The sequence below is a fragment of the Erythranthe guttata genome, chromosome 13 (assembly GCF_056151865.1).
Source record: "Erythranthe guttata isolate IM_541 chromosome 13, IM_541, whole genome shotgun sequence".
Lineage (NCBI taxonomy): Eukaryota > Viridiplantae > Streptophyta > Magnoliopsida > Lamiales > Phrymaceae > Erythranthe > Erythranthe guttata.
Window position 1 is genome coordinate 7,562,501 of NC_142545.1, and position 21,980 is coordinate 7,584,480.

At 33.6% G+C, this 21,980-nt stretch overlaps 1 protein-coding gene and 1 pseudogene across 1 annotated transcript; both read right to left on the reverse strand.

Moving 5' to 3' along the window:
- Nucleotides 1-10,336: 10,336 nt before the first annotated feature.
- Nucleotides 10,337-11,017, reverse strand: LOC148765804 (uncharacterized; annotated as a pseudogene).
- A 45-nt stretch (nucleotides 11,018-11,062) lies between these two features.
- Nucleotides 11,063-20,164, reverse strand: LOC105967922 (uncharacterized). Its single transcript, XM_088812361.1, has 23 exons — nucleotides 20,138-20,164; nucleotides 19,793-20,060; nucleotides 19,679-19,705; nucleotides 19,211-19,295; nucleotides 18,988-19,120; nucleotides 18,711-18,868; nucleotides 18,504-18,627; nucleotides 18,216-18,398; nucleotides 18,063-18,131; nucleotides 17,851-17,965; nucleotides 16,271-16,435; nucleotides 16,005-16,058; nucleotides 15,710-15,778; nucleotides 15,445-15,532; nucleotides 15,258-15,319; nucleotides 15,021-15,074; nucleotides 14,695-14,915; nucleotides 14,483-14,589; nucleotides 13,670-14,397; nucleotides 12,531-13,317; nucleotides 12,101-12,321; nucleotides 11,908-11,964; nucleotides 11,063-11,760 (listed from the first exon to the last, which is right to left on the reverse strand). Exons 1-23 carry the CDS (start codon nucleotides 20,162-20,164, stop codon nucleotides 11,063-11,065), a joined length of 4,500 nt encoding a protein of 1,499 aa, XP_088668487.1.
- Nucleotides 20,165-21,980: the final 1,816 nt, after the last annotated feature.

Sequence of the window (21,980 nt, forward strand, 5' to 3'; positions counted from 1 at the left end):
TTCGGCCCAAAATTCAAATACATCAAATCATGAACCTTGGGGGCCAAAAAAAAAATTGGTATCCCGGGTTTACTCTTCCTTCTATTATGGACTTTGTGAAGCCTATATAGGATAGCTTAACACGGTCATCAGAGGTGATCAGAATATTTCCACACTTCAAACTGCCATGGCAGAGGGACTTCTTGTGAACCAAGGCCACTGTATATAATGCATTCTTGAGCACATACCCGGCGTAATCTTCGGGTAAACCTCTTTTGTAGCCCCATGTCATCAAGCATTTAATGGAATCGCCATCCTCGTACGGCATGACAATGCCGATCTTGTCATCGTAGCGATGAAAACGTTGGGGAATAACTAAGGACTCTATATCATTCAACCCGTGTTCGAGAATTTGACTATTGTTGTCTATGTTAAAGAGTTTATTTATGTCGTCGCTTTGTACACAAATCCGGTCCTCGTATTCTCTCCAATGGGATGAATTAGTCGACAATATTTGATCTCTTCCATTTATACGATTGATCTCTGAACCATTCTTCAGAATATTTCATCTTGATCAACTTAGCCATCCTCAAGAACTGGAACCCCCTCCATCATACTACGACCCCTTTCGAAATCCTTTTGGAAAAAATAATGATCGAAGAGATGTCTTGCCGAGTTTGCTTGAATCTTCTACTAAACACGATTGGTTCATGTCTACGAACAAATTGGAGGCCTCGAAACAATTTGTACTCTCTCTTAAAAATTCTCTTGATTTAGAAAAATGGGATAGTGGCGCTTTTCCTCTAATCGGCTCTAACCCCACAATATCGAGTGACCATGTATCACACTATGGACCAAATTTCGAATACTTCAAATCATGAACCTCGGGGGCCAAAAAATATTGGTCCCCTGGGTTTACTCTACCTTCCATTATAGACACAGGGCCATCAGAATATTCACACTTCAAATTGCCATGGAAGAGGGACTTCTTGTGAAGCAAGACAAGTGAATATAATGCATTCTTGGGCGCATACCCGAAGTAATCTTCGGGTAAACCTCTTGTGTAGCCCCATGTCATCAAGGAATTAATGGAGCCGACATCCACGTACGACATGACAATGCCGATTTCTTCATTATAGCGATGAAAACCTTGAGGAATAACTAAGGATTCTATATCAATCAACCCGTGTTCTAGAATTTGACTACGGTTGTCTCTGTTAAAGAGTTTTTTTATGTCGACTTTTTGAACACAAATCCGGTCCTCGTATTCCCTAAAGGGGATGCATTAGTCGACAATATTCGATCTCTTCCATTGACACGGTTGAATTTCTTCTTTGTTGGGAATTTAGGGAATTTAGGGAATTTAGCGTGAGAAAGCAGAGAAATGTATGAATACTGAAACTGAATATGTAGGGTCAAATAACAAAAAAAAAAACGGAGGTGGTGGACATAGAAAGAAATTAGATTATCAGCCAACAAAAACTTGTAAAATTCATTTCGTACCCGATACTATTCATTATTATGTTTATGCCCCTGAGGTTATTCGTACCACACTTGTGAATTCTCGTGGATGCTTGAGTACCAACGTGTTTGCATAAAACTCTCGTACGATCGATATGTTGTAAATTGGCTCCGGTTCACAAAGCCTTTGCCATCCTCGTCTTATGATTTCTTGGTTAAGATTGGCTAAGTGTGACAACGTGATTGTCAAGGCCCGTTCCGTGATGACGGTCTTCTTGCCTTGTTTAGTAAATAGATCCGCGGCGCCTTCCACACTAAAGGCTTCTTTTTCGGGAAAAGGAATCGTCGTTTTGGTGGCACATTTCTTGCCTTTTCCTTTGCTTTTGGAAGATGAAGCTTCATCCGTGCGACCTCTTTTGTTGGATGTCATATTTGGGAGAACTTTTGGAATGGATTCGGTAAGAATTGGACGAGAATCGACCTCCAAATTTGGTTGAGGCAATTTGTCGATCATCTTGTGGGCGTGCCTTGAATGAGTAGATTTTGTAGAGGTTGGTTCGATTCTCTAGCCTCCCTGTCAATACCAACACAAAATAAGAATCGGAGAGTGTGTGAGTGAATTATGTGTGTGGAATCGAAGAATTTTTGGAAGAGAAATTCAAAAATTTCGAAAATTCGTGTGTGGGAGGGTGAGAGAAGGAAAGAAGAGGGTTCAAGAAATAATGGGGGAGAAAATCGGATTTTTCAGAAATTTATAACGCTCAATTATAGCCTCGAACGGCCGTCCCATATTTAAGCATGTTTCTCGGACGGCCGTCCGAATCTTCTGTTTCGCCACTGCTCACGGGACGGCCGTCCCATGATTTATACTTATTTCTCGGACGGCCGTCCGAGAAGTACCGGTCCCTCACTGTTTTGGGGACGGCCGTCCGTGTTTTGTACCCGTTTTTCGGACGGCCGTCCGAAAATTACCGGTCCTTACTGGTTTGGGGACGACCGTCCCGGTTTTATGCCTTTTTTTTGTGGGACGGCCGTCTTAACCCCCTCTTTTTTTTTTCGTACGGCCAACCGACTCGACCCTCGATCATGTTTTCGACCCTGAAAAGTAAAATTCAAATAGTAAATTAGAATGCACGCTTATGACAATAAAAAGAAAATAATAAAACGAAAAGTTAAAGAAAACTATGAAAAACGAAAAAGCTCGGGTTGCCTCCCGAGAAGCGCTAAGTTTAAAGTCTTCAGCCGGACGTTGATTTTTTAATTTCAAGCAAAAGTGACCGAAGTCACTTGGCAATCTTCACTCGCTTCCCAATACGGTTTGAGCCGGCTCCGTTTCACGTGGAACGTACGATTTGAATCTCGCTCCTTTATTTTGACCACCTCGTGAGGAAGAATTTCTTGGACAATACACGGCCGCGACCACTTTGATTTGAGCTTCCTTGGAAATAACCAAAGACAGGATTTGCACAATAACACCAATTGTCCTTTGTGCAATTCCTTTTTGATTTTCTCCTTACGACCACAATAGCTTGACTCATCCTTCTCTCGTGACTTGCTCGAGTCTTTGGGTGGCAACATCTTCCTTGCATTCTCATCGTCGTTAAGACCTCGACTCGTATGACTTTCTCTCGGAGAAGTTGAAATTGAGTCCATGAAGTAAACTTGCTCCTTCCGATTCTCGTTTCCGCCATCATCTCCTGCACTCAAAGATACTTTCCCATTGTCCAAGTTCAAAACATCAAAATTTTCATGAGTTGTAAAATCCATAAGTTCAATAGCAAAACAATCATTATTATCACATGGATTTTTATTAGCACTAAAAACATTAAATTTGATTGTTTGATCATGAACAGTCATTGTAAGATCACCACTAGCACAATCAATTAGCGTTTTCGACGTGGCTAAAAACGGTCTCCCTACGATAAGAGGTATCTCCCTATCCTCATCTATATCTAGTATAACGAAATCCACAAGGAAGATAAATTTATTGACTTTCACTAGCACATTCTCTAAAATACCTTTTGGGTAAACTAAAGATCTATCTGCTAATTGAAGAGTTATAGCCGTCGGTTCAATTTCTCCTAACCCAAGATTTTTAAAGGTTGAATAAGGCATAAGATTAATGCTAGCGCCTAAATCAATGAGGGATCTAAATTTTTTACCTCCTATAGTACAAGGAATAGTAAACTTACCTGGATCGCCGAGTTTTTGTGGAAGAGGCTGAGTAAGAATTGCACTAATTTGCTCCGTGAGTTGGATCATCTCGTTCCCTTGCAATTTCTTACTTTTCTTCACGAGGTCCTTGAGGAACTTCACCCACTTTGGCATCTTTTGAAGTGCTTCAATGAAAGGAATATTTATGCGAATTTCCTTCAACTTGTCCAAAAATCTTTGATATTCGGCATCGAGCTTCTTCTTTATAAACTTTTGAGGATAAGGAATTGGAGGTACTTGTGAAAGCACCGTTGATGGTGGCTCTTCATGAGTTGATTCTTTTTCCTCATTCACTTTCGGCTTCTCGATTACCGTGTTTCTCTTCTCTTTTCGTGGGGCTTCCTCCAATTGCTTACCGTTTTTCAAGGTGACGGCTTGGCACGTCTCGACCTCGATCTTTTTCGTTAGCAATCGTTGTGGATATGGGATTGGTTCCACCCATTCAGCTACAGTGATTTGCGGCTTTATTTGAATTTCTTCCCTTTTTTCGATCATGACATCAATAGCTTGGCACGTCTCAAACTTTTGCTTTCGAGGATCTTCCGTATTCGATGGCAACGCTCCCGCCGGACGGTTCTCTTGATTCACAACGAATTGAGCGAATTGATTCTCCAAATTCCGCTGCGAGGCTTGGGTAGCAGTCATGAATTGGGCCAATATCTCCTCTGTGCTTGATTTTTGGGCCGGTGGATTGTTGCCTTGATAGCTTTGTTGAGGAAGGGCTTGATTTTGAAATTGACATTGAGGTCTTTGATACCCTTGGCCTTGTTGATTTCCTCCATATTGCCCTTGTGATCTCCACCCTTGATTTTTGAATCGGCGAGGTGCATTGTTGACGTAGTTGAGCGACTCCACATCTTGTTGGCATTGGAGCGTGTAGTGATTTCCACCGCAAATTTCACAACATGGAGAATCACCGCAAATTTTGATGTGCTGTAGAAGGAGTTGATTTTGTTGAGCAATTTGGTTCACTTGAGCTTGAAGGGCCTGTTAACCTCAAATTTAAATGTCTGCAAAATAAATTACAAGACAAGAAAAAATAGGAACAAATAAATATATTTTAATCAAAACAAAAATGGGTTACAATCTTTGTTGATTCCTCTGATTCTTCTCCTAGATTTAATCCAAGAGCCGAAGCTTGTTCTTGAATTGAGAGCTTGATTCCTCCGTTGATTCGCGGAAGTAGATATTAATATCTAGAAATCGATTTGGGGATTTCTAGGTCTTGTAGATATAGCGCCTTGATGAAGATGTCGAACCTCCGCGGTTGTTGTTCTTCGTCGTGGCAAGAGCTCGAGACTTGAGAGCTTTTGAGTGCTTATGTATGCCTTGCTTGATGCTTGTGTCCTTGTCTTCTTGTATAATACCTCATTTTATAGGCTCGGTTTAGGGTTTCTTGACTTGAAACTTGGGCCGGTGGACTCGGACACTTGCAACTTATTTATTGTGGGCCATACTTTGTGAGCCCAAACAGCTAACCCAATAATAAGAATTTAGTACTCAATTCTGGGTTAACTCATATGATATATTTGTGAAGCCCCAATTTTGTGGACTTCAATACAAAATCCAAAATTTATTATGGACTGTTAATCGAGATCCAAATTAATAACCAAATTATTTAGGCCATTAATTTGTAGTTTAATCCCAATTTCGATGTCAACAGGGCCGTAATTGCATCTAACTCCAACACTCCGGGAACTTTCTTGGCTCCACTAACCGTCCTCTCGCTTGACTTGGCAAACTGATTTTGTGCAATTTGATCCAACATGATAAATGCATCCGGTATCGATTGACTCATAAAATTACCTCCGGTTGACGCATCTAAGACCGTTCGTGCATTCTCGTTAATCCCTTGGTAGAAGATGTAGATTTGCCGCCATTGTTCGACTCCATGTGTTGGACATTGCCGCAAAAGAGTTTTAAATCTCTCCCATGCCTCGTATAATTGCTCGCCTTGCTCTTGGAAAAAATTATGAATTTCTCGTCGGATTCTCTCGTCCTTCTCGGGTGAGCTGTAAACTTTCATGAAAAGGTTGAGGAGTTGAGACCACGACGAGATAGAGTGGGGGGCTTGGGACATCAACCATTGGCGAGCTCTTCCTTGTAAGGAGTGCTTGAAGAGGATTAATTGTAGCGCCTCTTGGGAAACGCCGTTTTGACGGTGGGAATTACAGGTATCTAGAAAATTGACAATGTGAAGATGGGGATCTTCACCCGCCAATCCACTAAATAGCCCGTTATTTTAGAGCATCGTCAAGAGGCCTTGCTTGATCTCAAAATTGTGCGCCTCAATAGGTGGATATTGGATGCTTGGGCGGAATCCGTCATGAGTCGGGATTATGTAATCTTGAAGTGCCCGTGGCCTAACTGCTGGCTGTACTGGAAGTTGAGGGGGTGGTTCTTGGACTTGGTTTCCGTTGGCCCCGAGTAAATTACCCGCTGCCCTGCGTTCTTCGTCCTCCATTATATTGTTTTCGCGTTGAAGTCTCCTAGCGGCTCGAAAAGTACGTTCGATTTCGGGATCAAACGGTTCTCTAGCAAGATCGAGTCTCCTACGCATAAACAGTACCTAAAAAGAAAAATAAAATAAAAAAAAAATTAAATGGGTGAATCGTGAAAATTGTTCAAATCTAGAGCTAGAATAAAATAAATAATTAAAATACTCCCCGGCAACGGCGCCAAAAACTTCTTGGCCGAAAACCTACACGCAAGTGCACGTATCGTACAAGTAATAAAGTGGATTTTTAAGTACAAGTATCGATCCCACGGAGAATATTTAATTATTTAATTCAAGACGCTAAATTCTACCAATTATTATCAAGCCCACCCTACACAGTCGAACGATGAATAATAAACTAAATTAAGCAAATTAAAAAGACAAGGCAAGAAAGCAATTTAAATACGAAGATTAATCAAAGTAAACAAGCCTAGGATTTTATTCTTCCCCCTATGTGATTATTACTCCCCCAATTCCTTCAATTATGCAAGTAATTAACCCGGATTATTAACCTGAGATGCTAAAATAATCATAACCCGCTTCCGTGTGTATTACGATTCTAATACTCTAGATTCAATTACTATATTCCTATGCAAATAATTCTAGAGCACATCATTAAGCACAAATCTCAATAATGGCTACCTAAGAGATTAACTATATTCCTATGTTAATACCACAAAGGCTCGTCTACCACAGTTCTAATTATTAACCCGATCTTCCGATTCATGCGATTAACAATAACATAAAAGCACATAAGGTGATCAAGTTTATGCACTTAATAAAACAAGTAGAAGAAATAATCTGGAATTAAAACTTGCATAAAATCATAGAAAAGGGTTCATAAATCCCACATAGGGTTCCAAATAAAATCCTAGAAATAAAGACTTAGCTACTCGTGATTAAAGGAAAAACGCAAATAAAATAAGTCATAAATGATAAATCTATGCTTAGAGTCTTCGAATTCTTCGTCTTCGTTATTGCTTAGTTGCTCTTGAAATTGCGTAAAAAAAATCTCAATTGTGTACTTGGTTTGGTTTTATATAGGGTGATGAACTTGGGGAAGAAGGCAGTTTCCTTGTGCAATTAAAATCCCTTTACTGCGCGCAGCTTCGGAGTCTCGGACGGGGGTCCCACGATTTGAACTAAAACTCGGACGGGGGTCCGAGCTTTAAATCTTCAGAATTTTGATTTTTTTCACTTTTGGCCCATATGTTCTCCAAAATTGCAATTTTGACCCCATACTTTTCCAATTCTTCAATTTGTACCTAAAATACAATAAATCAACTTTTTAAGCACCAATTATCGTTAAAACACACCAAAAGCTCAAATAAAAAGATACGATAAAGTGTAAAAATATACACTTAACAGTAGTCGGGCCAGGATATCTCGGATTGAGTTCATCTCTCTCTTCATCACGGACTAGGTCTTTAATAATAAATTATGAAAAACTCCCTATGGTAAGGTCTAATTACCAAAAAGGGCTTTATTGTATTTAGAGAATGAAATCTATATATAATATAAAAAGAGGATCTATGCCCTCAATGATTGACAAGTGACAAATGATGATGTCATTTATCAAAATTGCTTAGTTGGAGTTCAATTGATGAGGTGGATTCTTCAATTGGTGAGTTGTCAATTTTATTTTGTTATGCATTTAAGTTATTTCTTATTTAACATTTATACACTCATTTAAACAATTACCACATGTATATATATTATTTCCAAAGTTAATATTTTATAAATTCGAACTTATTTATATTTTCAGTATTTCAAAATACATTTATTGAAAAAACTCATGATACTCAATTTTTTTACGAATATTCAAATAATTTTCAGAAAAAAGTATTTTTTTCAATATTAAAATATTAAAAATAAAGGAATACAATTGTTTTTTTTTTATTTTCAATATTTTGGAATATTTGAATACCATTCCATTAAAAATAATTATAAAAAAATGTTTTATTTTTAATTGTACTATAATAAATACTAATATTGGTATGTGTTTAATTTATTTCCTATGTAACATTTTCACACTCATCTAAATATTTCCACATATACATATTATTTCATCCATTTAATATTATATAAATTAAAAAAAAATTGTATTATTTACAATTTTAATTTTTGAAGTATATTGTTTTAATATTCTGTAATTAATTTTATTATTTTTTTCCCTTATAGACAATGGCGAATTTTGATTTTTATTTCCTTATTGTCAATCATTCTAATAATTTAACACGCTTCTTTCCTTTTTTTTCTTATTTTATTTATATTTAAAAATTCAAAATTTAGTTCATTTCTGATTTGAATTTTTCTTTAAATAAATCTGATATATTTTATTTAAATAAAGTTTTTCGTTTTTAATTTTTCTTTTTTGGTAATATAATCGTACATCGTTTAATTAATTAAGGTATATTTTAATAATAAAATGGAAAAGAATATGCATATTTGAAATGCTAATTTTAATAATAAACATATTTTTTGGATTTTAAATTTATATTATATGGTAATGATATAATGCAATATTTTAGGTAAATGAGCATTATATAGAATGTGTATTGTTTGGCAGAAAGATTCTTTCGATCATTTAAGTCTAATATTTAACATAATTACATACATTGCATGATTTGTGTAATGGTTTGTCTATACTTATAAATTAATCAACAATAAATAAATTACCGTATAGTATAATATATAAAAATATACAATATGGAATCATTTTAACTTTTTTGTTTTTTATATACTTACTTTATTCTTCTTAACTTTTTTTCTTTCACTAATTGTGGTCATTGTTCACGCTTGCCATGTGTACCACACGTTTGAATTTAATTTTAAAATTTTTAATCATGCTATATATATTTGCATTGATTTTGCATATATTTCTTTTGTTAAACTATTCCTATATATTTATTTGATTATTTTATTAAGCTATTCTTTTAGAAATCAATCAACATAAATGATTCAATATTTTTTGTGGGATAGATTAATCGATTGTGTAATATCTAATTTTCTTAATTCATATTTCATAATTGTTATCAAGATTTTTCCTAATTTATATAATTTTTACCTTTTAAACCATATTCTACCCAACTATATATAATCCATTCACTCCATTCAGCATTTTACTCATACTCTATCACAATTTATAAGTTTACCTTGAGAGTAACTTCGAATTTTTTATTTTGTATTTTCTATATTCACGTTATTGTGTTTTGTTTTGTTTTATCCTCTCTTTTTTTGGTTTGGCTCGTCCTTCATTATTGTCATTATTTTGCTAATAATATTTATATTTTATGATATTTGCATTCACTTTGTATATTGTTTCCTATTGTTTTATGTTGTATTAATTGAATTTTATTTTGTGCTTATTGTTACTTAAATTTTTATCATAATAATCCTATTTTATCTTATATTAATTTACAAGGGCTGCAACAGAAGACTGGTGGAAAAGATGGAAAATATGATTACGCGAAGGTGAAAACATAAGTTATTTATTCTTTATCAATAATTATGTCAGAGTGCTGTTATGTCAACTCTTAACTCTCAAATCAACAGGGGAGAATGTATATATGCTCATTATTTATTTTATGCTCTTAACTCTTATATTTGCTAATTATTTATGCTTTTTTGAATACATTTTGCAGAAAACTTAACATAGGAATCATTATGATATTGTTTCTCATTACTATTTGTGGCAAATGCTAATAATATATACATAACTTCTACAAAGCGTGATGATTATTTATGTCATTCCTTATTTGTTTCATTTTGCTATGACGAGTTTTAATTTGCATATGTACTAGTATTCACCCGTGCGATGCACGGGGCGACATATTTTTGACTGAAAATACATGTCTCAAAAATAAATTTAAGCAGATAACAATTATTACGGTCACATAATCTAAGTACATAACGTAATCGACCAACGATAATAAAAATATGTTATAAGTGTCATGTTCTTCATAGTTATAATATAAGAATACTATTAAATATTAGTATATCGTCAAAAATAAATCTTAAAGATAATAAGAATTGCACCGAGCACCATAGGGAAATGACTGAAAATAACATCGCACCGGGGAAAATATATAGATAAGAAACACCTGCAAAAGAATAAGTTATTTTAAAATAAAATAAAAAACATGTTACATGAATAAATGATAAATATGAAAATATTTTCTACCTTCAAATTCGATGAAATACTTCCTTGTACACGACATTTCTAGTAACATCGGTGAGTTCACCCGAATCCGACTTGATGAATATCTTAATGCCACCTCTGCTCTTAACTCTGGACACTGCAACATATAGTTGACCATGGCTGAAGACAGGCCTAGGAAGATACAAACCAACATGCGAAAGAGTTTGGCCTTGGCTTTTATTTATCGTCATTGCAAAAGAAACAATCAACGGAAATTGTCTTCTCTGAAATTTAATTGGCAGTCCGGAGTTAGATGGTATTAAAGTCATCCGAGGAATGAACACCATGTCACCGATATTTTTTCCGGAAAGAACTTTGCAACTCAGAACGTGAATGCCAGTTCAAATAATTTGGAGTCTGGTACCGTTGCACAATCCTCTAGCTTGATCGATGTTTCTTATTAGCATAACGGGTGCACCAACCTTGATCCTCAACGCATGAGAAGGAACTCCGGAGCATCTTATTGTGTTGAGGAATTCAGTCGAATAAATTTCTACATTATCCTCCGTTGTGTGCTCGTCCCTACACATACTATCTGAGCTCAGGTACACCTTCTCCTCTCCTGGAAGGAGAGACATTAAGTGATCGTTCACAGACTCGACGCATTCATTAGTTGGTGCAAGAATTGCCCTCCCTTGAAAATAATCTCGATCGTACATGTTACTCAACAAATCCGAGTAAACGAATTCGAGTAGGTCTCTGAATGGATCTTATGAATCACAAATCAACATGTCATCTGGAATCTCTATCGAAGCTTCACCATCATTGTCTTCCCCAACATCCCCATTACCAACATTTAGTATCCAGTCTCCAAATTCTTTTATCTCATCCACATTAGATGGAGAAGAACATGACTGCAATATCATGTTCTTAGTCAACTTCATGACACGACAGAAATTCCACAGCGGAGAGGAGTTTATCGTAGCATGTACTATGTCCTGCCTTGATGCTCTGAGCACAACTGGTAAAATCTGCCTAAAATCACCTCCAAAAACAACCACCTTACCACCAAAGGGTTTGTCAGCCTGTAATATTGACTTCATTGTCTTGTCAAGGGCTTCAAAACAGTATTTATGCATCATAGGAGCCTCGTCCCATATAATAAATTTTGCCCTTATGAGCAACTCTACCTGTGGACTTTGTTGCGATATGCTGCAGGTGGAACTCTCATGTACATTTATGGGTAGTCCGAATCGAGAATGAGCTGTTCTTCCACCGGGGAGCAATAACGATGCTATACCACTCGATGCAACGTTAATTACAATCTCTCCATTCGAACGAACTGCAGCCGAAAGAGTTTTCCATAGAAACGTCTTTCCCGTTCCACCATGGCCATATAGAAAGAACATTCCACCACTGTCATTGGTTACTGCATCCATGACTACATCATAAACCTTTTTTTGCTCATCTGTAATGGAAGCAAGACACTGTTGAAGTTATCTACCCATTTCAAACCGGTCGTAATCCAGTTCATCTAACACCAATATGTTTTCTGTGTCCTCATATGAGTATTTGATTGGAACTGGCATAGGCGCGTAATTTTGCAGGCTTTTACCATTGCTTTGCAATATTTTTTCTATTTCGGTGAGAGTATAGTTCTTCAAGCTTTCATCTGATATATGTAAATCTTGAACAATAAAATAATGGATAAATTATGTGCATCTAGTTGAAATCGTACAGAGACAATATTAAAAGAATGATTAATACGTAAAATCTAATTGAATACAATGCCATACAAATTGCCATACCTGGATTTTTATGAAGACGTTGTTGTTTGTAAGCAATACCATCAGCCAAATCCAACCAACAATTTTGCCAAACATGTTCGGGCCGACTTAAGCTATTGGAAAGCAGCATAACCGCAAATAACCTTCTTATATAATCCCCCGATGCCCAAGTATTCACTTCTTTTATTGCATCTATGTATTCTTTGTCGTCATCTAGCAAACCCAACACATAACATGCATCCCTGAACGTAGGGTAGACGATGTCAAAAACTTTTCTGATGTCCTCGTAGCACGTGCATCCCCTTTGAATGTTAAGTAGCAACCTAAGGAATAGTCTTCCCCCTTTCCAGGGGGAACATTCGCAATCCTACCGATTGAAAATCCTTTTTTCCTTGGCACCCAAGTTCGAGAATCCTCTTTATACACAAATTGTTGTGGAAAATCTCCGCACCTCAAGTCCCTTACATGTGGATAGTTCTTGTTGGCCTCAAACCACGCCAGGAACATAGTTTGCTTGGCAGATGGCCTATCCAACACACTTTGTAACGACTGATTTTCATTGAAGACAATTGGCTGGTGATCGGGGAGATGAAAGCTTAGCCTAATTACGGACGGGTCTCTGTAATGAATATCAAAGTTAAACAACCTCCACATTGCCTCACACGTCGAAAGATATCTGCAGTCGTAGTACATCTTTATCTCATCACGAATCTCAGCACCGCCATCTGTATTGCGTGTCTCATAAAATGCCGCTGTGACTCGGTCATGCCCCTTGTTTACGTATTTGAACAGGTATTTAATTGACTTGTTTTGGTTGCATAGCTCGATATTAATGTGAGCTCGGTATTTACTCAACAATATACGATTGTAGGGGACCACAAACCCATTATCAAGAGTAGTCTTCTTCTTCGTAACTGTTCTGCCATCTTCCCTTCTCCTATACACTGTAAACCCATCTGCATCTGATTCAGTGCGCTGCACAAACGGCTTTGGAAATCTCTTCGTGCAAACTCTGTCTTTCATAGATGGAGATTTCAAATTCGTCTGACCGCACGGTCCATGTATCATATACTTCTCCACCAACTGGTACATCTTTCTGTCGTTTTCTTCGTCAGGAATTTCAGCACATATGATCCTGTCAATTTCTTCTGGATTCTTGGGCTTGTCGTCATTATGCAACCACAATAAAATATGTGCATGCGGTAGACCTCGTTTCTGAAATTCTATTGTGCATACATCTGCATAAAAAATGTAAACATACGGTATTAAAAAATATGAATTAAATTAGTTAATGAAGCAAAAAGTAGTTAAACTCGCACATACTAAATTATCTAATTTATATAAACGTATTAAATGTTTAATTATAAATGGATATCTAATTTAATACTCACATGCTCTAATACGTCCGAATATACGGCCCTTTCTTGATTTCCGTCATCATACTATCGAGCTTCATTTTGAACACACGACACAGAATGTCTGGCCGATCCTCCGGCCTGAGATTTGTATTTTTTAACACCCTTTGTATTTCTGGCCATTGGGGATTGCATGTGATGGTGATGAAGAGGGTTGGAAATCCAATCCAGTTACATATTTGAAGAGCATCAACGAAGTTGTTAAACATATACCTTGGACCTGCGGTGAACGACCCTGGAATTATTATGCGTTGTCCAACCGATTTACCCTCAGTGTCTCCTTTAAAAATCTTTTCTTCGATACCCTTGTACATGTCAACCCTAAGTTGATCCTGATTGAACCTTATGAAATTCAACCTCTGTGACTCAACCATCGAAAATCTATCAACAGAGAACTGCTGAAATAACTTCTTAGAATGCAAAAGCAACGAATGTTCTCCATGCCGTTTCTGAATTAGGTATGCAAAGAATTCTCGCATGCTTACCTTCCTTCGTTTTCTATTATCAGCAAATGAAGATTCTCTCAAACTGATATCGTCTCGATAACCATCTTCACCGTAAGGAAATAAAAGAGGATACTGTAGAGGCAAGTAAAGAGGATGGAGCTCACTGATTCGTTGAAGCTTATTTGAGCGCGTCTCAACTACAATATCCCTAATACCCTCTTGTGTGTCAAAGTCACCAACGATCAAGCCTGCTATTTCACTTGCGTTAGGAAGATTGTACGTCCTGCCATCAGTACTGCGACTCTTTACCAATCTGAGTTTTACTCCTTGATGGCCATCATTGGAAAAACGATCTCGAACAGCACGGTAATGTTGTGCAAGTACATTGTTACCGTCAATCATATCTTTCAACGATGCAACGATGGTTGGGTCAAGATTGTTAGATTGATTTTCGGACCTGTCAAATAAAAAATAATGTAATTATAATTTGTAAGCTCTATATTCCTTAGAACAGGAATATAATTCCGAAAAATTTACCTGACGGCATCAATTGATTCTGAATCTCATTTTCTGTGTCGAAAATGTAAAGTTGGGCAAACTTAGGCCTAGTGCCTTCTTCCGGCAATAAACTGCCCAGTAGATGGTAATTCTATCCGTGTAACAGAAATGTGTATGGACCAGATCCGTTATTAATAGATGTCTGCACTTTTCCACCAAGCGACGTGAAAGAAAACATCATATTATACGATCGTACGTTCTCTTGGAAATGGTTGCTTCTCCGATCAGTGGCAAACACTAAATTGTTAAGTGTAGGAGGTGCATCGCTTATTTTTGGGAGCTGGACTTTCCCAGACATACAACATAAGCCAAATTTGGGCCTGGATGTTTGTCTATGCTTGTCAATTCTTTCACCGTACCACATCATTGAACCACAAAAAGGACATTCATACGTCTGATCTCCAAGATCTTCATAATCTATCCAAAATTAATTAAATACTATTATTCATTTAAAATAATGTAATGAATTTATATAATTAGTAATGTTAAGATTAAAAGTTGTTAGATTAAAATAATATTTACCAGTATCGTCAACTGCATCGTCACTATTCTCATCGTTGGAAACATATTCAGAATCTACATTTATGAACAAAAAATTATCATTACAGTAGAAAAATATACTGACAAATAACGCATAGCAATGAGATACGTTATGAGATGATGACAAAGATAATTATCTCCGCTGTCGGAAGAATTGTCTCTTAACGTCTGTGTCCTCATCTACCAACATAGCGGGTACTGATGTCATATCCAACATACGTGCTACAGAGTCAATTGTTTTATGACTCCTAGTCATCTTCTTTTCATTCCGCACGGTACAACTAACATAATAGTAAACATTCAGCGTATATAGAAATGAAAGCAAAAACTGGATTATTGTCTACATGTATTGCACACTTAATCATTTAATAAGACATAAAATTAGTCCTAAAAAATAAGATCGCACCTTTTATTTGATTCATAATAAGATTTTGTAACTTGTAAATGATCTTCACACGATGTAGATACACCATTGCGACAGTACTCAACGTCATCTGTTGTAATAACAACATAACTTCTTTATTATAAAATTCATTTATTTATAATTATTTAGCAATAATTGTACAAAGATAACAGTATTAACGTCTAACATAGCATCGACACCACAATTACTCCCCATTTAATTAATGCCACTTGTTTTTTATTGCTAAAAAAAATACTTGATATAATACCTTTCTTTTTCTTAGTCAATTTTTCTGTATATGTTGGAAATGATTTTTTTCGTACACCATTGACAGCATCTGTGGAAGGATATTGGGAGAACAAAATTTAGTTAGTTATGACCTATACGAAATAATGACGGTAAAAAAATACTATAAGATCGAGTAGTTTGTGATATTCGTATTTAAAGTTAAATTAAATACTAACCAATTGAACGATTAGTTGTAGTATAACTCGATTGGATTTGATCCATGTTCACTCGATTTGAAGGATCACCTAGCAATTTTGTTTGTTTAGGAATAATACCTTTATCCTTTTCTTTTGCAACATGTTCCAAAGATGAGTGCGGACTTCCATATACTGTGGTATACACATTAAAACCGTAGATATTAATTATATGTGGAAATATATATATATATATATATACTTGTAGTTCAAAAATATTTTACTTCTTATAATATGAAGAAGATGTAAATATTCATTAAGACCATTCAATAAAATTTCATACATGCGTACCATATAATATATATTAATAAAGACGCAATTAACCCTTATATAGTTGAATAGCTAACCATTGGATATGTCGATTAGAACGCCGTTATCACGCATTCGATCAAGATTAATTCCCTTGAATGCGTCACCAAGCAATTTCTTTTGTCCAGTAATGCTTCCTTTACCTCGTTTGCTTCCAACTTGTTCAATCATTATTTCTTTGCATTTTCCTTTATCAATATAACCTACACGTTTATATTGATGAATAGTAAAGGATAACGTATCTAATAATAAATATTAACCATACCCAATCAATAACTACAAAAATAGGTATGTATATATGATGTACTATTGTCAGACATGTTTCTGGCGAATTGGTTCTCTTTCATCTGAGATCCGTCGACAGTCAATTGGCAGGACTTTCGAATTAGTGAAAGAGTATTTTATTGTACAATATTGTGCGTATATAAATGTGGGGTGAAAGAACGATTAAAAAATATAAAATCAATAATTCTTGAGTGAAAATATTTACGTACAATAATTTGAAGAATGTGGCTTGATTATTGAAAATAACATTGGGTTAGGTAGATTATATAGTTTGGAATATACGCATAATTTGGAAAGTAGATTAAAAATTAAAAATTCAAATTTTAAAATGAGCTTTAATCTATGAATAAATGATATATGGTGATATTTTAAAAATATAATTGATTTAAGTATTGCATAAATTAATACTCTTTCTATAATCAAAATATTTCAAAATATATGAGTATTTAAAATAAAGTTAGAAAATACACACACTATATTCATATCAATATTTAATTATTACAGTCCACATATTTCATAATTAATGTCAAAGTTAATAGAAAAAAGACTAAAAATCTTATATAGATGATTAGTATATTTGCCTTAAATAATGTATATTTTATTGAAAATATCGGATCCTATTACCATAAACACAACGCGAGATTAAAAAACATAAATATTAATAGGTTTTAGTAGAGTGTAAAATATTTAATTTCCATATTGAAAGAGGCATTTACGTGTGAATAAGTTGGTTACTAAACATGTTATAATAATTTATTATTGTTAATTTAATACATGTAATTATAAAAAGAATTTCAACCGGTATTAATTTATCAATTTTATTTGAAAATATATTAACACATGGGTGATTAATCTGATTCATACGTAAATGTTTCATAAAATATATTACGTAGATCGTAGAATATAATATAGATTATTATATTTATAAATACAAATATTTACGTAAAAATAACAATGTTATCTATATGGGTACTCTCTTTCGTATGTCAATGTATAATCTTTGTAACGCAATTAATGTTCAAATATATAAACAATTTTATTAATATGCATAATTCATTTTGGCATAAATGAATAAATACGTTTGCCGCATTAAAAAACATAAGTAACTTTATTGAAATAAGCTTCATGCAAAAGTATTAAGGACATGGTCTCAAAATAGAAAAACATATTGTGTCTCTAAATACGAAATACCAAAGAAAATCGAAATGAATAACAAAAAATGACGAATAAATTTAAATAATACATTACTCCATTTTCTCTTGTTTGATCTTTTTCAATAATTTGGTGGATGATTGCTGGACGGTAGGATCATTGAGAATACTATCCAAAATACAATCGTTGGATCGCTTCATTGGAGTAATAGCGTTGACATCATCATCCACAATAGCATTAGTTGTGATATCACCATCCACAACGCCATCGTTAAAATTAGAACACGTTCCAGAGTCCTATAAATTAGAAAAGAATTACGTAAAACATTTGTGTATTTGTGAAACATCTCTTGCGTGCAACATATGAACAATTAATCAAAAATAAATTGTCAACCTTTGATGAGAAGACACACCCATCGTTGTCATAATTGACACTCAGCGACGATGAACCATTATCATGTTTCTGCAATATTATAAGACACATACACATTCAAAACCACGTATTAAAATAAAAAGAAAGAATTATATTAAAGTTAATTATCAATACCGCATCCATTTCGTAATGCTTCAAAAATGAAGCAATGATAGCATCATTTGTGCAAACTTTTTGAACATTGTACGTTTTATGATCTTCATTGGCAACATTATCACCCTTGATAGCAATTTTGAATAACATTCTTCGATCAATTAACCCCTCAAGTTCCATAGGATACTCCACAGGTTCTTCTCCCTTCATAGCATTAAAAATAAATAAATGATAAAAATACAAAATTAATTGATTACTCTAAAAAAATATATATTTTAGATAAAAAGGATGAGTGGTTGATCAATGTACCCTGTTTTGGACTGTTTGAATTAATACTTCTACAGGAATATCTAGCATCCTTTCAGCTTCTTTCCCAAATACAATCATCGAAGCTGAATTTGTATCGTCCATGACAATGACTTCAACTTTATAACTAAAGAGAATAACAAAATGTGAATGAAAAGTATTTGTAGAATAGTAATATAATTAACCCAAAGAAAAAAAAATAGTACATACGTTGGCTTAGCAGTAGGCCAATGAGCTATGCAAACGTGACAATACCACATTTTTGAATCCTGTCTAGCAAATCTATTACACTTAATGCAACCATTGTACCACCACTTTGATGTTTTCACAAGACCCTTAATAGTGGGCAATACAACATATTTGCCAGGCTAAAATGTGAAAATAAACATCAGTTAAGTATAGTTATAATCAATTTTGATAAATGATTCCTATTAGTATTTTACTGAAAATGTACGAATAAATAATGTAGCAAATACATCGTTATTACCTCATTTGTGTCACTCAGTTCGTCCAATTTTTTTCTGACAGTCTTACGTATGAAATCATCTTCCATCGAGTAAGAAGACTGCGACGATTTTTGACTTATCACTTGACCACTATTTGGTTTACTCCGAATGAGACTAAAATGAAAAGTTACATGCAAATAAATCGTAACGAAAAAATAAATTTAAAAAAAACATAATTAATGCATTTAAATATACAATTGTAACCTCGATTTGAACTCATTAATTGCAGGTATATCCTCATTTATAAGCACGCGTGATGAATGCCAATGGTTAGATACCTGAACTTCACCTACGAAAACATAACAATAATAGTGAAATGTAATAAATGACCCTAACATTAATTATACATGATGCATAAAAGAAATTATTGAACAATCTAATACCATTCTTTATCTCAGTCGTTGCAAATTGTATTATAACAATATACGGCCCTACACCAATATCTTGAATTCGTTGAAGTATGTATTCAGCAAACTTTCCCCATAACAAACAGTTGACCTTCGAACCACTTGCATAACAAATAAAATGATAATTGATATGTAAAACACATGAAAACATAAATGATTTAAAATCCAAAAAAATATATTTTAGTGATTTTTGAAAATACTCAATATCTTCAAGTTCAAATGGAATGTTTTGTTTTTGTTCCACCCGATAGGTGATTCAATGAACCTATCGACAAAAGCGAACCAATAACATCTGCAATTAATATTAAACAATTGTAAGAGTACATCCAGTAAATAAATGCTAAATATTAAGAAAAACATCAATGGAAAAATTTAATACCTATCGTATACTCATTGTTGTTTGACGCTTGTTGTATATCTGCGTAAGGTGTGAACTTAAATGAATACATTGGAATGGACGGAACGTCAACTTCTCTCACAGTAGATGTATATTCGAAAGTGACTCTATAGTCATTCAAGGCATGCTTGTAGGTCTTGACACTAAAAAAAGCAGATAGGTTTGACATTACATAACATCTGTTCACTTTGATCTTAGACTCAAATCTGTATAACAGTGTATACTTAATGGAAGCTTGCACCGTATCACCCTGCGTAATTAAAAAACAAATGTGAAAAATATATTTTCCTAACAATCATATTTGACGTATTAAAATAAAATAATCACCTGTTCATCAATGAATATCATCTCCATGTCTTGAAGATCTTTCTTAAAATAATTTGGTTGTTTCCAAATGTGCAAAATACGGATTTTGAGATTCCATGACTTTTTTTCACCTCCCAAGTTTCTAATGAGATCTACTTGCCATGACATCTATATGTGTTTAATACACGTAATCAAAAATTTGTTAGTGAATTAAATCAAACAATAAAAGATGAATATACGATAACAACTCTTGAATTATATATATTTCAAAATATGCATAAAGTATAATTTATAATCTATATGATAAAGTTACATTAATTCATATGCTCGGGTGTCGTGAAAGAAAAAAATTAAAAAAAAGGTAAAAGATTATTCTAAAATAATATTATACTCACGATTCACAAAAAGAGAACGATGGTCGGCTGATGAAATATCGAGAGAACAATATTATCCTGCAGTTTAGAATAACAATGAAATGAACCGTGTATATATAATATGATGATATTTAATAATTCCTAAGTCATAGTAAATGAAATACAATCATGGAAGTAAAATTATAATTCCTAAATTTTAGTTCCGTAATTATAGTAAATAAAATACAATTATATTTAATACGAAATTAGAGTAAATTATAGTTAATAAATATTCATATTCCATATAATTAACTAAAATTAAGCAATTTCCTATAAATACAATGCATAAATTACGATTAGGCATATATTTATATGCCTAATCTATATTAAATTTAGATCACCTACATAAATATAAAAGATTACATCTTCATAAAAAAAGCATGTTTCTATTGTTACGGATATATATATATATATATATATATATATATATATATATATATATATATATATATATATATATATATATATATATATATATATATATATATTTTGTGTATACGGATTCTATTATTTCGTAAATCATAATAGTAAATGGAATATAATTAATTAATAGTTCTATAATTAGAGTATATTATAGTTAATAACTATTCATATTACATGTAATGAACTATCCATAAGCAATTTCCTATAAATAAGCTGCATAATTTTCGATTAGGAACCTATTTATATGCGTAATTTATATTAATTATAGATAACCTACATAAATATGAAAGATTAAATCGATATTAATTAGTATAAAGGAAATAAAATCTATATTGTTTGAATATATCCATAAAAATTAAATATATTATACACGGATTCTATTGTTAAAATAAGTATACATATTTTATTGATTTTATATATCTATATCTATATCTATATAGGAGAGTATATATATATATATATATATATATATATACATATATATATATATATATTATTATATATACTATTAGGGAAAAAACAATATAAATTTCAAACATGTTAATTACACACTATTATATATAATGGTTATGCTTTTTGAACATTTAAAATTGCTTATAAAAATAACGGAATCTATTGTTTAAATATGTATATTGATTCTAGTGATTGAACGAATTCTTTTTAAAAATACGTGATATATATTGTGACTATTTTTGTAATATATTATAATTGTTTTATCGTTTCTACATATTTATTTAATTATCTTATGGGTATTCGTTTTCGTGTGGATGCGCACAATTATGTTAATGGTATACAATGCTCTTTCAACAAGATAAATAAAACACTTAAAAAAATGTAAATTATTTATAAATCGATGCAACTCATATTATTAATAATAAAACTTTAAGGAGGGCGAAGACATATCATATCGTTGGAAAGGTTGGGGCCGTGCCACAGCTCTAGTACATCATCCCATTGGTTAAAAAAAAAAAAGAATACATTTTGCCGCAAACAATGTTATGTGCGTAACAAAACTCTGTCCAACCCTT

What these genes read in the sequence shown, in the direction of transcription:
- LOC105967922 (XM_088812361.1), bottom strand. Translation starts at nt 20,164, where the DNA reads ATGGAGATGATATTCATTGATGAACAG. An exon ending in TATTATGAATCAAATAAAAG is followed by an intron (nt 15,320 to 15,444) that starts GTGCGATCTTAT and finishes CTATTATGTTAG; the next exon opens with TTGTACCGTGCGGAATGAAA. An exon ending in GCAACCATTTCCAAGAGAAC is followed by an intron (nt 14,590 to 14,694) that starts GTACGATCGTAT and finishes TTACACGGATAG; the next exon opens with AATTACCATCTACTGGGCAG.